The sequence below is a fragment of the Dromiciops gliroides genome, chromosome 4 (genome assembly GCF_019393635.1).
Source record: "Dromiciops gliroides isolate mDroGli1 chromosome 4, mDroGli1.pri, whole genome shotgun sequence".
Taxonomy (NCBI): Eukaryota; Metazoa; Chordata; class Mammalia; order Microbiotheria; family Microbiotheriidae; genus Dromiciops; species Dromiciops gliroides.
Window position 1 is genome coordinate 270,016,445 of NC_057864.1, and position 19,104 is coordinate 270,035,548.

General features: G+C 39.0%; 1 protein-coding gene across 1 annotated transcript in view; it reads right to left on the reverse strand.

Moving 5' to 3' along the window:
* PKHD1 (PKHD1 ciliary IPT domain containing fibrocystin/polyductin) overlaps positions 1 to 19,104 on the reverse strand; it is a 714,107-nt gene that overhangs the window by 304,778 nt on the left and 390,225 nt on the right. The window contains exons 48-49 of the mRNA XM_044005152.1: positions 14,126 to 14,303; positions 12,762 to 12,957 (exon numbers count right to left, since the gene is read on the reverse strand). Of these exons, the coding sequence (XP_043861087.1) occupies positions 12,762 to 12,957; positions 14,126 to 14,303 (374 nt within the window). The remainder of the gene's footprint in view (positions 1 to 12,761; positions 12,958 to 14,125; positions 14,304 to 19,104) is intronic.

Below are 19,104 nucleotides of genomic sequence, written 5' to 3' on the forward strand. Positions count from 1 at the left end.
TCTGAACTTGTGGTTTATCATTGAGTCAACCAGAGATCTGAAGTCTTTCAAGGTTGTTCTCTATTTTTTATCATTTTATGAATTTTTCAACTACTCCTCACTTGGTTCTGTATCAATAAGTTACATAGATGGATATAATAGAATGTTATCATACCATAATAAATGATGGAATGGACAATTTCAGAATAAACTGGGAAGACCTTCATGAATGGATGCAGTCGATACACAATATACAAATTATGACCTCATCTAGCTGAATAGCCTACTCAAGACTGCTTTATATTTGACACTTTCCAGAAAAGAACTCTCAAGGATTGTTCTCCCAAGTTATGTAGTTGCTGATAAGATGGAGACTGTTTCAAGGGTCGCTAGAAGACTTGACGTCTATCTTCTCCATGCCACCTTGTACCACACCCTAATATAAATGTAGGAACATTCACACTTGTGATATGGGGTGTTGTTTCCCTTCTCCTAGTTGTAGCTGAAGTGTTTCAGTGCCAAGGGTACTCTTGAACAATGGGGAAGCAAAGAACCTCATTAACAAGGGTCTTATAAATGAAGAAAATATGGAAAATTTCATTGTAAGCAATGTCAATTACCCCTTTATGTAGCAACTCCTCATGCCTTTCCACATCATTCCTCCTCCCTAAAGGTTTCATTTCATATAATAAAGTAATAAGAGAGGCTGAAGAGATCATGTTACACAAAAGCCACATTAATTAAGTCTATTTAGATTGAAGAAAAGACCATATAAGAAGTGTCTTTCAGCATTGAGAGCAAGGACAGCCTTTCTTCCTATCTATAGAACTTAGCACAGTGCCAGGCATAGTAAGCACTTAATATATGCTTGTTGACTGATTGATTGAAAAGTTTACTAAACAGAACAGAATTAGACTTGTTGTTTCCTTTTAACTCAGAAGGCAAAATTAGAATATGTAGATGGAGGCAGATTTTGATGTAATATAAGGAAAAGCTTCCTAATGATTATTGCTATCTTAATGTGGATTGAGTACCTCTCTCTTGTATAAGACACAAGATCACAGCTCTAAAGCTAGAAGAGATCTCGAGGGGTATCTAGGCCAACCTCTTCATTTTACAGAAGAGGAAAGTGAGGTCTGGGTAGTTTATGACTTACCCAAAGTCACATAAGTAGTAAATGTCAAACATGGGATTTGAACTTAGACTCTCCATTTCTACAACTAGTGGTCTTTTTACTGAACCAAGAACAGAAATTGGATGACCACTGACTTCCCTTCCAACAGATTCTGTAACTGTCTCATTAGACTTCATAAATCTTTCACAGTGGAAGATGGAAGTAAGATTAAAGGATGCATTTCAAGAGCAAGGGAAAACAAAGTTGGACTTGTAGGCATTGGGAGTATAGACAGATGAATCTCTCTCTCTCTCTCTCTCTCTCTCTCTCTCACACACACACACACACACACACACACATACACACACACACACAGGAACTCTGGAGTCCATGGAACTGAAAAGCCCTTCAGTCTACATTTAGAGCTCTCTGTTCTCAGTTCTCAGAAAACATACATGTGACCGAAGTAACAAATTGGTAGTAGTACAAAGGAAGAAAACAGGGGAAAGTATTAAGATGAAAAGTTAAACTAAGCACAGCTAAGGATGAAGTTGCCAATGATGCCCAGAAAAAAGAGGGAGCAGGGGGGTTGCTAAATAACAACAAAAAGACTGAGGTGCTCTCTCTTATACAGTGAGTGACATATATAGTAAGACCTACAATGATTTTTCATTCATTCATTCATTCTTCTATTTTGAAACTTTCCCTCTTTGCAAGCTAACTCTAGAATGTGACACCCACATAAGCTGTGCTTTTTCAAAGACTATCCCCATCCCAAGTGCCTGCATTATTCTCCCTTCTCACCTTTGTCTCTTAAAATCCCTAGCCTCCTTTAAAATTCAGCACAAATGTCATCTCCTAAATGACATCTTTCTTCATTCTGCTTCTCCTATACTTCCTGTTTGTTAATTCCATCCCTCTGAAAATATATACCTTTTATTTACTTTAAATGTATTTTATATACAGTTTATCACTATATGTACATATCTCTGCTGATCCTTGAGGACAGGAACTATTTTGGTGATTTTTTTTCCCCTCTTTATATCCCCAGCATTTAGCAGAATGTCTGGCATATGATAATTGCTTAATAAATGCTTATTGATAGATTGACCAATTAAGTAAGAAAGTACCAAGAAAAAATAAAAACAAAAATAAATAAGTAGTGTGTGTCTTCTGGCCATTACATTCAAAATCTTCCACTCAGATTTGGAATCAATTAATCAACAGATACATTAAAGACCCACTACAAGATGTGCCAGGAATTACAGTGGTTTGGGGTGATGCAAATATAACAGTGAAATCATCTTTGCCCTCAAGGTAATTATATTTACTACCAAGTAGTATCTAGGATTGAGAGGAATCAATGCAAAAGAGAAAGACGTCCTCTACTATTCATTCATTATCCTAGCTATTACAGTCCCAAAATTCCTTTCAAAAGAAGATCCGTGTTCTTCCCTGTGCATTGTACTAGAGATGTTCAAATCTGGAATTAACATGTAGTGGTCTAAAGAAAAGACCGGAAGACATGCCACCCAGCTCTTCTGAGTGTTATTATAGCACTGGGCTTCTGTATTCTGGTCATGGTGTCAGTAAATTAACTCATGCTAGGTCTATTTTAAGTGACAATAGGGATTTGAGAAATACAAAGAAGAAAGTCCTCAAAACTAAGGTCCGTCCTTTACAATCACCCAAAATAACACCATGTTATGCCTGGATCTTCAATTAATCTTGGTGTATGATAATGATGAATATGATGAATGTGACCTGACAACAACAATGGGGAAAGACCTGATTTGTTAATTTAGCATTTTCTGAAAATATGGAGGCTTTGAAATGTTCTTAAATCTAGTCTTAAGGCTCTGGAGCTGGAAATCCAAGAAGAAAAAAAGTGTTTATATTTTATATAATTCCCACATTTGCTTTGTTTTGCTTTGCTTTCTTCCCCTGTTTCAAGTGATAGCATAGTAAGCTATTGACTGCAATGGCAAGATTTATACTGTATTTTGTGCATTTAGCATTAAGCCCTCTCTTACTTGCAGTGAGCTTTTACTGACACAAAAATGACCTGGTGGATATAGAATGAACACCTAGATGTCTGGGTCCTGGAGAATTCATTGGAACTATACCTTTGTTTTGTTTTCCTTTTTGTTTTTCTCTTTTCCTCCTTCCAATAGAGAAGTTCCTTATGCCAATCAGGCAAAAACCCTTTCCATATATTCCAAGCTCTGTCCTGCTACCTACATTTCTGCCCTGGAGGTTGGTGTATTTCCCTTAAGTCAGCCCTTCACAAGGCTGGTAAAGTGCTTGGGGATCCTTGGGGGATGAACTGTGCTATATAAATGTAAATTAATTTAGTAACTAGAATACTATGGATTGCCTTAGGGGAACCTCAGGATGAGAATGGCAACAGAGGAATGAATAAGATTCACCTCTCCCCATATTCCTCCCCGGAATCCATCCCAGAAAATCCTCCCAGAGAGCTTTAGGAAACAAGCAAAATCTTTGAGTATTCAGTTTGTTTCAAAGAACTGCATGGAGGCTGAGAAACAGGATTAAATATAGAAGATCCTAACTAGTGATGTGCTTGGTCTCATAACCCATAATCCTTTGAGAAAGAGGACGCCTAGAGAATAGACGTTTCTGCTCATCTCTATCCCCTGGAAAACAGTTGGATCCTAGGAGATTCTCCTTAACTGGGAATACCCTCCTAGAGCCCTCTGCATCTTGAGTGTTTTTTTTTTTCCTAAGCAAGGAAACCAGATGGGAAAAGCCCATCTGCCTTCCCAGCCAAAAGCATTCCTGCCCCCATAAGCATCAACACCAGCTTCTTTCCCCACCCAACTTCCTTTCTCTGTGTACTTGGGAGAACTCAATGATGAGCATTAGCCCGGCTGGCTGGATATTGTTTCTTTTTTCTAGTTGGGTCAGAAGAGAGTAGCATGTCAGAAGCATCTGAGCTTGATAACTCCATGGTGGACCTGCTCAGCTGCCAGCTCCCACAATGCCCCAGTTTAGCCATGTGCCACTGAGTAAGAGGAGACTGTGTGAACTCCAGAGTTCTCTTGTGAATGGCCTAGCATCTGATGTAAATTTATCACCCGGTGCTGGTTGGCCAGGGGGGAGCTAAGGGTGTTTAATGAACTCCTGCCACAACCCAACAGTTTGCCCTAAAGAGTCTTTTACTGGTACAAAAGGATGAGGTCAAAAGTAAGTTGACCCCTGACAGAATGTACAATTATTAGAAAGGGGCTATGTACGAGCAGCTGCCGGAACCCCACTGGCCTCGCTATGGGCCTCCAAGAGTCAGAATATGAATAATAAACTCAAGATTGTTTTCTCCACCCCAACTGCCTCGCCCCAACCTTCTCCTCCTGTTTTGGGCAAGACCTATTACTTTTCTACAGGAAGAATCATGGCCCTCCCTAGCAGCTGCAATAATTGTGTTCCTATTGTAAGGAAGACCTCCTCCCTGCCACCCCCCTACAAGTGGCCATTGTCAATGGAGAGTCAGTGATTATACGCTCTGACTGATGCTTTGGGAGACCCAGCTGCCTAACTTCTGACACACGAACGTGTGGAAGGCAAGAAGTGTGTGTGTGGGGGGATATGGAGCAGGAATTGAGGGGAGTCTGCGTCTGGGAGATGGGACTCTGACATACCAGACCTTTTGCATAAGTCAAGCCCGGAACAAACAGAGCTTTATTGGGCCCTGCTGACGAGAGAACTCATCTCCCTTTGAAGTGGCGGCTGTGCATGGGGCTGGACAGCTTTTCCTCCTTTGGACCAAGCAAACATCCTTCTTTTGATATGCTACATGCTCATTATCTCTGCCCCATTTAATGATTTTTGATTGAAGGGTGGCGGCTTGGATGCCAAGAGGGTAGTTAGAATGGCTCCATATAGCTAGGCCTACAAGAAAGGCTTGCCTTGTCCATGGGACTAAATTTGGAATTTCTTAACAGTGTGTGCTTGTTCTTAGAGGCAGATAAGGACTGAGCGTGAAATTCTTAATTAAGCAATAAATAGAGAGTGGGGTGTCAGCAGATGTAGCCGGTAGTCATAGCAACCAGAGTCACATGGGTAAGGGAGCTGAGACTAAATGTAGGCCTCAGGCCTAGGTCTGACTGACAGCTGAAGAATCCTACAAAGCTTGTAAACCAGATTAATTAGCTGACTAATTATTTCAGAGCATTAATGTAACTAAAAAATAAGAAAAAAAAATAGTTCCCCACAAACTGAAGGAATATCCTTATGAAAGACAGGAGGAAAAGTGACAATTGGAAACTGACTCTATATGACAGGAACATTCACTGGGGGAAAGGAGAGCCAAAACATAGAGCTGTAAAAGGGAAGACATAGCCTTTCTTGGTTTTAATCCAGACTTTTTGCATTGTCCCTAGATCATACTCACTTCTGAGCATGATATAAAAATAACTGTCCAAAACTATCAACCAAACTAATGTGCAACATTTTACTTCTCTAGCCTCAGTTTCCTCACCTGTAAAAGGGGAGGTTTGGACAAGATGACCTCTGACATCCCTTTCAGCTCTACAGCTATAAAACTATGAAGCAAAATTATTTCTAGGTTCTACCAGAGACCATCCGAGTGGGCAGACCTATAGCCAGGTAGCTTAATTTCAGGTCTAGTCTCACAAATCCTACATTTGCTACTTATTAGTTGTATAGCCTTGGCCAAGTCACTTCTTTCCTTCTCAATTTATCCAACTGAAAGTGAGCTCTTTGAGGGCAGGGACTGTCTCTGCTCTGTTTTTTTGGTATCCTCCACAATTATAAGTACAAAGTTTGGCACATTGTAAGGGCTTAATACACACTTTTAATTTTCATTCATTCACCTATAAAATGAAAGGGTTGAACTCATTCACCTCTGAGGTCTTTTCTTGCTCTAGGCCTATGATCCTGAGTCTTTGCTTCCTCAGAATTCTCACTGGATTGAAGACAATTCCGAATCAAGCCTCCAGCCTTAAAAGAACTCTGTATTTCTTAAATTAGCCATATTATTCTGTTGAGACTAATCACCGAGAGGATAGCAGTCTCCAGTTGAGAAAAACACATATCATAGATCCTCTGTCACATGCCCTTCTGTTGGTCTTAGTTGCAAGTTCTAAAAAGATATAATGATATCCTTTCAGAAATGCTTGCTGGGTGGATGCTTGATTAGAATCTCGTGATATTTTTGATCCTCTGGGCAAACAAAAAGGATTTCTAATGAGTTCAATTAAAGCTGCCTCACTGAACAACAAATTTACAGAAAGGTAAGTTTATCATGGTTGGTTTAAAGTATCATGCACCATCATATCCTGAGATAAATATCTTTAACTCCATTTTACAGATGAAGAAACTGAGGGGGAGGGAGAAATTAAAAGGACTTTTCCTCAAGAGATAAGAGCCAGTCACAAAGGAAAAGCCTGTCCTCATATAGAAGGAAGCTGAAAGCTGTCCCTGAGGAGGGGGGAGGAGGGGGAAGCCAACAAAATGCTTAACTGAGGCATTGAGCTTGTTAAAACTCTGCCTCAAGTGATGATGGGGTAAGGGCAGCTCTCCACCCAGCCTACCTCAGCAAAGTGGTTAAATTCAGCAATTATCTAGTAGGCAGCACACTCTAGTGGAGATAAGTAGTGGTTTAGGAGCTGGAACACCTGGGTTCTTCTGTCCTAGCTGAACACCCTATTCAGAGTGAGAATAGAAGAGTAGCAAACAGTTCAGTGCACAGAACTGAGATGGTGATGGTCTTCAATTCCTACTTTGTATGAATAAAACAAACAAACAAAAAACCAAACCCATGGACTAAACAAGACAAAGATGCAACACACTGCCCTAAAACTGGTCCCCCTGTAGAGGAAAAAATGCAGAATTGGGAATTAGTGGATCTGTATTCTAATTCCAACCATGTTCATTATTACCTGTGTAATAGTCAATTACCGGCTCTGGACTTCAGTTTCCTTGTTTGTAAAATAGGAGAATTAAACTAGTGCTTTTCATAGGCTTTCCAAGCTATAAATGTATGATTCAATGAATGTTAACTACCACAGTTAATGAAAAAATGCATTTTTTACATGGGCATCTCTGTTTGTGATGTCAATCATTAATACAAACATGTGCAAGCCTTATCTCCAGACAAAGATTGGGAGGAAAGAAATCTAGCAACAGAACTAATGAAAATCACATGATGGGTCCAAAGGTTATGTATTAACTGGTTCTCCTTTCTACTCCACTTTGGTTTAATTTCCACAGGAATCCACCTCTGTGGGTGAACTCTGAACATCTCTGCTATGCCCACCCCATACTTGTTTCTTTAACCTGATAATAGAGCAAGCAGCAGTGGGATGAGCAGGTAGTAAGAAAGGATAACGCTTAATGTGGGAAATGAGAGTAGGGTTAAAGCAAATTTAGTGAGATGACTTTCCAAAGACACTTGACTGACCGAAGTTTTATTTTCGGGATCCCATAAAGTAATTTAAAGGGAATCCTGGAAGCCTTTCAGAGTCAGCCAATTTCAAATGCAACCTTCTAAATCATGGGCATGAATCTTCATGGAAATGGTACATTTAGACCATGAGGGTCTTGACATTAGCTCCCTTCCTTAAGTGGACGGAATTGTGTATGTTTTATCTGGTCAATTCTATGTCAACCAGAAAATTCCAGGATTTCAAAGAAATTAATCACTGAATGGGTTGGGTTTTCTTTTGTTTTGTTATTAGATTGTGAGTTCCTTGAAGGCCACTATCTTTTGCCTCTTTTTGTATCCCCAGTGCTTAGTACAAGCTTAATACTTGTTTATTGAATTGAATTGCTTTAACACACTTGTAAGTTCTTTATTATATGGAGCTTCTCAGTCAAGAAATTCGTTCTACCAGTACAGATGGGCATCTTCTCAAAGACTTCCCTGGGGGCACTGAGACATTAAATGGCTTTTCCAAGGTCATAGAATCCTTGGTCAACAAATGCCACCTTTCAAAAGAGGCCTTTCCCTCTCTCCCAAGCTGCTAGTACCTTCCTCTAACTTTGTATTTACATTTTGTTCCCCCTATTAGAATGTGAGCTCCTTAGAACCAAGGATGATTTTTGCTATTTTTTAAAAACATCTCAGCACAATGCCTGGCAAGTAGTAAGCCTTTAATAAATGCACATTGAAGAATTTACATGTTAGAAGTAGAACTTGAACTCATGTCCTCATCACTGAAACCACCTTTCCAACACTAGTTAATGCTGTGTTAATAAAAATCTCAAAACAAAATGTGTAGAAGTTGAACTTACACCTCTTTGGGCCTGTTCCTGGTTATCAGCTATATCATCATTCTCTGTTATCACTAGAATACTAATTGGCACAGGAAAGGCCATGAGCCAGTAGACATTTTCCCAAAGATTTTATAAACTCTTTGTGGCTGCTTCATATAGACCTTAACATACTGTGAGTCTTCTAAATCATAATGAACCCCATAGGAAATGATTCATTTGCTCCAAGAATAGACACAGAGCTTCAGGCCCTCCTGCCTCCTTAATTCAATTCAACCCAATTCAACAAATATTTATTAAGTGCTTACTATAGGCAACTCTATGAAAATTTAAGAATAGCAGGCTTCCAGACCCTATTTCCTTCCCTGTCATCCTGACTTTTGTCTAGCCACTAGACTTTTATGACTCTGGAAGCCCATGAGGCTGACAACTTTGTGCAACTTTGCCTCATATAATCCAATTCATTCACAAGTCAAGACATCATTCTATGATTTCATCAGTTCTTTTTGAAATTGAAGGATGGGAGGGGGAAGAGCCAAGATGACAGAGGAAAGGCTGTAATTTTCAGAGCTCCCCACGATCCATCCACATACCTCTAAACATTGCCATAAGACAACTCCTAGAGCATCAGAACCCACAAAAGAACAGAGTAAGATTATTTTACAGCCAAAGATGGCTTAAAAGAACACCAGGGAAGGTCTGCTGTACCAGGGTGAGGGAGGAGCTGGTAAATATTTGGGCCCAGGCAGGTTGTGCTTCCAGAGCCTCAGAATCATCAGCATCAGTGGCTACTTCTGGAACTCAGCTCAAGGACTGGTGAGGGGGTCCAGCAGTTGACCAAGGGGTGATAGCAGGAATCTCTACTGGACCTGAGACAGAGCGCCTGTGTTCTGAACCAGGAAGCAGACTCAAGTAGCAGTGACCCAGTGGGGGAGGGGAACAGGGACACCAAGTTTACAACCACAGAGAATCAGATTTCTGCTTCTAGGTTAAAGAATAAGCAGGCCCATGGTTACTTACAGGCCAGGAGAACTGAAAGTGCCTTTCCTTAAATTGTACCATGTGAGACCCCCTGAAGCTTGAGACAGTGCATCCCAGAAACAGTGCCCCACTTTAAGAAGGAGTTACAAACCAAGAAATAGGCTAGGATAATAAGCAGGCAGAAAAAACTTCAGAACATTGAAAGTTTCTGTGGTGACAAGGTAGATCAAAATACATCCTCAAAAGAAGATAACAAAGTCAAAGCTCCTACATCCAAAGCTTCTAAGAAAAATGTGAATTGGTTTCAGGCCATAGAAGCACTCAAAAAGGACTTTGAAAATAAGGTAAGAGAGGTAAAAGGAAAAGAAAGAGAGATAGAGGGAAAAATAGAAAGAGAAATGAGAGTCATGCATGAGGGTCATGAAAAAAAAGTCAACAGTTTGAAAAACCAAATTGGCCAAATGGAAAAGGAGGTACAAAAGCTCTCTGAAGAAAATCATTGCTTAAGAATTAGGATAGAGCAAATAGAAGCTAATGATTTTATGACAAATAAAAACACAATAAAGCAATTCCAAATCAATTTTTTAAAATAGAAGGCAATCTGAAATATATCCTTGGAAAAACAGCTGACCTGGAAAACAGATCCAGGAGAGATAATTTGAAAATCATTGGACTACCTGAAAACCATGATCAAGGAAAGAGCTTAGGCATCATCTTCCAGGAAATTATCAGGGAATATTGTCCTGATAATCTGGAAACATAAAGTAAAATAGACATTGAAGGAATCCACCAAACACTGCTTGAAAGGGATCTCAAAATGCAAACTTCGAGGAATATTATAGCCAAATTCCAGAGCTCCCAGGTCAAGGAGAAAATATTGCAAGTAGCTAGAAAGAAACAATTCAAGTACTGTGTAGCTACAGTCAGGATAACCCAAGATCTAGCGGCATCTACATTAAAGGACTGGAGGACATGGAATATGATATTCTGTAGGGCAAAGGAAATGGAACTAAAATCTAAAATCACCTACCTGGAAAAACTGAGTATAATCTTTTAGGGGAAAATGGAACTTCAATGAAAAAAAGAACTTTCAGGTATTCATGATGAAAAGACCTGAACTGAATAGAAAATTTGACTTTCAAATACAATACCCTAGAGAAGTATAAAAAGGTAAACAGGAAAAAAGAAATCATGAGGTTTGTTAAAAGGTTAAACTGTTCACACTCCTACATGGGAAGATGATACTTCTAAATCATAAGAACTTTTTCATAATTAAGGCAGCTGAAAGGAATATACTTAGACAGAGGGCACAGGTTTAAATTGTTTATGAAGGGATAATATCTGTAAAGCATTTATTTTTTGTTTATCCTTGTTTTTTGTGGGGCAAGAAGGGTGGAGTGGCTTATGACTGGGCCAGATTTGGGCTTGGGGCCTCCTGGGTCCAGGGCTGGTGCTTTGTCTGCTGTGTCACCTAGCTGCCCCATGATGACATTTTTAAAATAAAATTAAGGGGTAAGAGGAATGCACTGGAAGAAAGGGAAAGGGAGTGGTGGAATGGGGTAAAGTAACTCACATAAAAGAAACAAGAAAAACCTTATGGAGTACAAGGGAAGATAGGGAAGGAGTTGGGGAGTGAGTGAGAATTACTCTCATCAGAATTGGCTCAAAGAGGGAATAACATACACACTCAAGTGGCTATAACAATATATCTTGCCCTGTGGGAAAGTGGGAGGGCAAGTGGATAAAGGGCGAAAGGTTAAAGAAGTGAGGGCAAATTGGGGGAGGGGGCAGTAAAAAGCAAAATATTTTTGAGGAGGGATAGGGTAAAAGAAGATAGAAAATAGAGTAAACATCAAGAGTAGTGAATAGGATGGAGAGTAATACAGTTAGCAATAGTAACTGTGAAAGAAATGATGACCAGGATGCTATCAGAAGGACTTATGTAAAGTGCAGTCCATCTACAGAGAAAGAACTAATGGTATCTGAATACAGATTGAAGCATACCTTTTTTTTGGTTAGTTCCTCTTTCTAAAGTTATTTTGTCTGTTCTCTTGCACAACCTCACTAAGGTGGAGATGTTTTGCATGACTGTACATGTATAACTTATATTGAATTGCTTTATTTCTTAGGGAGGGGTGGGAAGGGAGGGAGGAAAAGGATAAAAAAGAAATTAAAAAATATATATTTTAAAATTTAAAAAAGGACTGTGACTGATTTAGTTATTCTAGGCAATACAATGATCCAAGACAATCCCAAAGGAATAATGATGAAGTGTATAATCTGCCTCCAGAGAAAGAACTGATATTGGTTTAATATTGACTGAAGCATGCTACTTCTCACATTCTTTCATTTTTTTATTAGAGTCTTCTTTCACAAAATGACTAATATAGAAATATTTTACATTTCATTACATTGCATTTCATTTATATTACATTACATTTATATTCTAGCAACGGCTGTCTAAGGGAAGAGAGAAGGATAAAATTTGGAACTTAAAACTTTAAATAAAAATGTAAATTTTTTAAATGACAAAAAAAAAAAGAAATCGAAGGATGAACACTTGTTTCCGTGCACACACACCAAGTCCTGACCTACATGTCCATCTTTCTTGCAATTTATCCCTGTTACCCAGTGACCTTATTTATTCTGTGCCTTTCCCCCTACTTCAACTGTTGTTAACCAAGAAACATAAAATGATCCCCTCAAAAGGGATATTTATTTTGTCTGTATTTATTGTCTCGCCCAAAAGCATGTGAACTTCTAGAGGGCAGAGACAATTTTGTTTTTATCTTATGTATTGAGTGCCAAGAGTATCTAGTAGGTACTTAATAAACGCTGTTGATTGATTTACTGTCCAACTCCCTCTCTCATATACCTGCACTTAATATCGTTCAAATATCCCATGTTAATTTCTTATTCTTCCCCTTCAAGGTTTTCTACAAGTCTGCTAATGCCTGAATCTATGCAAAAAACTCCTGGCACATCCTTTCACTTTGAAAATTTTTTTTTTCAATTGCAGCAGTTTTATACAGTAATACCAGAGTTCTCTAAAGTAATGGTATCATTCTCAAATAGGAGAAACAGGGCCACTAAACCATATATAAGTATTCCTATGGGCTTCACATTAACATAGAAAACCATATATTAACATTATCTATGTTCTAATATATATATATATATATATATATATATATATATATATATATATTTTATTTTGGTAAATATTTACCAATTCCATTTTCATTTGGTTTGGGTTCCCAGTAGTGTGTTTGACACCTCTACTCTAAAGTGTATTTTGTCCCCACTATTTATTATTTCACAAATGTTCATGTCCCCATATTAAGAAAAATTATATGCAAAGAAAATCAAATGACACTCAACTAATAGAAACAAGTTGTGTACATCCACAGGATATTCCTGATCATACACTTACCCAGATAAGTGAGCTCACCCAACTGGCTGTTGAAAAACCAATCACAGGCCTTATTGTGAGTAGCAGATGGTGGAGATAGAAGGGACTGGCCAATTCTAGTCCCACACATCAACAGGATCTCAGCATATGGCTGCAAGTCTTTGTGTACCACCAGCAGGTAATTTCCAGAAGTAAAATGATCAAATGTTGCTGAATACTGTGGGGAAAGGACAGGTCATACTGGTCACTGATAGCACAACTTGGTTTTCAGTCATTTGGAAATAATAACCCATCCAGAGGAAGCATGGTACAGTAAAAAGAAGTTGGGCTTTGGAATCAGAGAACCAAGCTTCAAATCCCAGCTTGGCAAAGTCACCATCACCCAAAGAGCTTTTATTTTACCACAACTGTGGCAAGTTACTGTGCACTTCTCTGTATCAGTTTCTTTCTAAGGAAATTAAAGGGTAAGCCATCATCATATCAAATTAGCAGCATTATCAAAGTTTTCACTCATAAATAGGGACATCTGGGGATTCAATACCCTCATATTATATTTGAGTTGATTGAGGTGAGACAGGAAGAAACATGTTAAGTTCATTAAGCTAGTCAGTAACTTAGTGAATGGGACTTGCATCCCGGTGTACAGAATGATAGACTAAAATATTTCCAACCTATTACTTACTCTGAAAAGATTCAGATGATCACAGTAACATGTCTCAGAAATGATACCAAGTCTATAGGGAGGAGATATGGGAAAACTAATGAAGGGAAATCAAACCCTCAGAAATTTAGGAAAAGATGGAGAGAAACATGTCTATGAGTCCCCAGAGGGCTCCAGTAGCAAGCCCCCTCTTTGTTCTCTAAGAGAGAATATTCATAGTGAAAGAGGAATTAATAGAAGAGTTGAAGGGTAGACAAAGAGCCTTACAATGACCCTCATATAGTGACTCAACCTTGAAAAAAACAAAATCTCCCACTTAGTACTGGAACTCCCAGGACATTTATTTACATTTTACTAGTTTGCCACAAGATGGCAGTGTGTCAACACAGAAATACACCACTATGGTATTTGTCTGGCTGCAAATATCTTCTAAGGGAAATAATTTGGTTTATTAATCTGGCAAATCATAATACAGGTTGTTGTGGGTTTTTTTTCAGACATGTTCTTGGTGGAACTGCTTCCTGGTAGATTAGAATTACTAATTATTCTTCAAATAGAAATTTGATGAGATGAGATTTGAAGTGATTCTATTTTTTTTTCCCATCTAAAAGCCACATGTTAAGGTGAGATGAGTTCTGTGAAAAGAGTTATAAGAATGATTAGGGGGGGAGATTCAGGTTCCTAGAGATATTGCAGTGACTAATCAATAATTGCCCAGAGTTACCTGAAGATTGGTGTTGATCCAAGGAGCCTCAAATCTCAGCAAGTAAGTCTCTTGATCCAAAAGCAGAGCCATCCAACCACAGAGGTTTGACAATGTGTCATACACAAAGTTGACAGTGGTCCTCTGATTTCTACTGTCAGTCATCGTTAAATCATAAACAACATCTGGTGCTTCAGCTCTAGAGAGAAAATCAGGGAGAGGAAGAAGCATTTAAAAGCATTTATTAAGTTCCAGACATTATACAAATATTATCTCAATTGATCTTCACAACTTTGAAAGGTAGGTGCTGTTATGATCTTCATTTTGCAGTTGAGAAAAATGAGGCAATCTGAGGTTAAGTGACTTGCTCAGGGTCACACAGCTAATAAGTATCTGAAGCTAGATTTGAACTCAGGTTTTTCTGACCCCAGGTCTAGCACTCTATTCTCTATACCACCTAGTTGCCTCTCCAGCATGATTGCAAAAAACACAAAGAGGTTTGAGGTTTATTCATCAATTCTGAATTCAGAGTACTTGATTTGTCTCTTCAATTCTGACTCCCTCTCTGTAAATATTTATATAGGGCCACCTATTAAAAGTAAAAGCATCTAATAGATAGAGAGCAGGCCTTGAATCTAGAGAGTCTTGAGTTCAATCCTCACCTCTACTAAACAATGGCTGTGTGATCCTGGGCAAATCGCCAAACCTCCCTTAACCTCAATTTCCTCACCTATAAAATGGGTATAATTATAGCACCTACCTTCCAAAATTGTTATGACAGTCAAATGAGATAACATGTAAAATGCTTCACAAACCTTAAGGCTCTCTTAAGGTGCAACTTACTATCCATTACAAAGATCTCAAAGAAAGGAAGACTGTCTCTGATGCATAGTGGCAGTGTGACCCTGGGCAAGTCACTTACTTCTCTGTTCTCTAAGCAGTTAAGACAAAAAGTTTCAGAGAAAGTGAGAACACATAGGAAGAGAGAATTTCCTGATCTGATAGTTCCTCAAGCCAATGAAATCACAGATCCAATCCCTATCTTTCTTCAACGAGGTTCTTAATGTTGCTGCAATTTGTATTTCTGTAAAAGAAGCTAGGGTAGACCCCTGTGAGCTCCAGAGAGTCTTGGGGAAAGTATGTTTTGATGATCATCCCTGCATCTAGCACAACTCTGATGTGCTACAGTTAGTAATACCCTCAGAGCTATCTGGCCACTAATAAATGTCATCTTAATAAGGTCATATGGGCCATGGCCTTTTACTATTAATTAAACAAATGCCCAAAGCCACAATACTGAAGCAGGATCACTTATCAGCTCCAGATAATACATTCATACTGGTAATAAGGTGTTCCTATTGACCAGTGACTAAAACCCAGATTCTAGCATGCCCTGGCTCTCTAAAATGTGACTGGGATCCCCCAGTAGAGATAATCTCTGTTCCTTAGCAGAGTGAAGCATAAAGGATGTTAGATTTTTGATGAGTTCACCCAATATAGGAGCTACATTTCCAAATCACATGACTATTCTAGGAATGGCTAGAAACTCTTCAATTTCAGTATTACAGTAGCAATGGGTATATTTTCCAACTTATATATAATTTGGATGGTGGAGCGGCCACTGGATTCAGAGTTATAGGAAGTGGGTTTGAAACCTGACTCTGTGACTTCACTATCTATATGACCTTAGATAAGGCAGTTACAAGACTAAGGAAAAGAAGGAAACTACTCTGTGTCAAGCACTATGCTAAGCACCTTGCAAATATCTCATTTGGGTATTACAATGGCCCTGCCAGGTAAGTGATATTGTTATCCTCATTTTATAGTTGAGGAAACTGAGATAGACAGGAGGTAAGTGACTTGCCCAGAGTCACACAACTAATAAGTGTCAGTGGCTGGATTTAAATTCAGGTCTTCCTGACTCCAGGTCCAGCACTCCATTCATTCTACACCATCTGGCTACCTTGTATATTAACCTCTCTGAGCTTCAGTTTCCTCATCTATAAAAGGGAGCATTAGACCAGATAAACTCCAGTTCTGAATTCTACGAGCAAACTTTAGTGTTTCCACAATAACTTGAAGGGAGTAAATTGATGATGGTGGTGGTGGTGGTGATGATGATAGTGGTGGTAGAGAAGAGAGATTCAGGAGCAGGTCATAACTACCAGAAGTTACAGTACAGTTATCCTTAAGAAACCTGGATTTAGTGGTAACTGTAGATCATTCACAAACATGGTATAAAATATCTAACACATCACTGCAGTCTGCAAAAAGTTAGCACCTACAGAATATCAAACATGAAATGAACTAGGTGGCTAGATTTATACATCAGAAGTTTTTGTGAATGGACAGATGATAAATCACCATCATACAAATATAAAACTCAAAAAACCCTGGAGAACCCAACGAATAAACTATATTGGAACTGGACCATTATCACAGAACAAACTGTTGCCCACAATTGCCCAGACATAATGATCCGTCAAAAAAAAGTTGGGGTTTTTTTTGTTTGTTTGGTCAGGCAATTGGGGTTAAGTGACTTGCCCAGGGTCACACAGCTAGTAAGTATCAAGTGTATAAGGTCGGATTTGAACTCAGGTCCTCCTTAATTCAGGGCCAATGCTCTATCCACTGCATTACCCAGCTGCCCCCCAAACAAGTTTTAAAATGTTTTTACTATACCAAGTACACATAAATTTCCAAACTATATGAAATCAAAAACTTTAAAAACAGACCTAACAGATAAGACCAAACTCACGTGGGAATAGGATGAATAGGCTCACATCATTCTTGTCCTATCTGCTACCACAGTTGTTCCTAGAATGCTTTCCCTGAGCCTACACAGCAGGAGCTTGCATACAAACACTTTTACTTAACTACAAAAAGCAGTTATTTTATCCACCTATGCAACCCTCCAAATAATGTTAACTAGAAAGAAATAGTAGAATAATGACTTGTAGTGAGATGATTTCTAACATAATTTATAAAAAGATGAAAATAATGAAAATGAACATACAAGCAACTAGGAAGAAAAAAAACCTGTGAGAACAAGAACACATTAACCTCATTATTTTGACTCCTACTAACATTGCCCCAAATATATACATATATATACATATATATATATATATATATATATAAAATTCACTCGTACAGTGGTTTTCCCAGTATGGAGCACAAAGATAAAGCATGATAAATACCTGGTTAAAGACCATTTCTATTTGCAATGTACTTTAAGGTGCATTACAAATGTTATCTGATTTGATCCGCATAACAATCCTGGGAAATAGTTGCTATTTTTACCCGCATTTTACAGAGGAGAAAATTTAGGCAGACAGAGGTGAAATGGCTTGTCTAGCAGCATATAGCCATTTAATGTCTGAGGCCAAATTTTAATTCAGATCTTCCTGATTCCAGAGCTAGTGCTCCAACCACTGTACTTTCTAGCTGCTTGAACTCCATAAGACCACAGTGATGTTGATTAAAAGCAACCTCAATTTTATAAGGCTTAAAAGTTTGTAAAACATTTTCTTTACACTATCCTATTTGATTTTCATTAAAACCTATTGAGGTACCTACTAATATCACATGCATGCACATCTAAATTACCCCATTATTATATGTATACAAAACTAGTCACAGAATAAAAATTGAAACCTAGATTTAAAAAGTAGCCTATAACTTAATCTAAAAGGAGTGTACAACTTCTCTGTAAAATATTCAGTAACTCATAGTCTCTAGCTCTGGAAATTCTGCCCTGGGGACCATAGTATAACTCACTTGGCCCACTTTATCTAGCTGGCTTCTCTACTCTGGTCATCTTTTGTTAACCTGCACCATCCATGTACTTTCTCTACTCCACTCTTCCTCTCCCACTCCTCCCTTTTCCAACTCCCAAAAAACAATCCAATCAACACTGTCATTGGGATTAGAATCTGTCATTCTGTTTCTCTTTGTCTCTACTTGCCATCCTGGTATCTTCTCAAACCAAAAAAGGCTCTCCCTGGTCACTGCTCATCAACACAGTGTTGCTTCCTTGTAAGTTCCCTGATGGTAAGGATTGTCTTAATTTTGTATTTGTATAGTTAGCACTTTGTAAACTGCTTGGCACATGGAAAACACTTAATAAATGTTTTGTTTTTCATTCAAGGAAGTGATTGTCCAGAGCCTTACCACTATAACATATACATGTATGGGCTATAAAAGCCATTAGGTAGACCTAAAGAATATCACTCAGTAGCTTAAAAGAAATTAAATCCATAACTCTTCAGGGCTGAAAAAATCTTTAGAATTCACCTAAGAGAAAAAGAGATCAGCTGGGGCGGAGCCAAGATGGTGGAGAGGAAGCAGCAAGCTGCCTGAGCTCTCCTTCTGTTCCCTCAAAACAAACATTAAATCAAGCCTCTGGACAGATTCTGAAACTACAGAACCTGCAAAGAGACAGAGAGACACAGTCCTCCAACCAGAGATAATTTAGAAGACTTCAGGAAAAGGTCGGTCTGACTCGGGCAAAAGGGAGGCCCAGCTTAGGGCAGCAACTCAGCGCTGAGGGGGTCAGGGCCAGTCAGCAGGAGCTGCGGGCCACAGCCGAACAACTGAGGCCCCTGGAACCTGGTTCAAAACTCTGGTGGCCAAGAAGGACAGTGGAAAAACATACCTGCACCGGCCGAGAGGGCCACGAACGGGTCAGGCGGGATCAGACACCGGGGTCCGGCGCCTGGCTGGCCGAGCACAGACAGGAAGTGCAGGGCGGGGATCTCCACACACCATAAAGGCCTCAGAGTAAAAACCCGGTCACACAGCACCTATACCCCTGCACAAGAAGCCCAAAACAGGGACCCTGGTGCCCCCAGAGCAGACCTCAACTTAAAGAATAAATAAATAAGCTGCAATAATGAGTAAGAAGCAAAAAAGAGCCCTCATCATTGAGAGCTTCTGTATCAATAGGGAAGAAGCCAACACAAACTCAGATGAGGACAATAACCTCAAATTGCCTACGT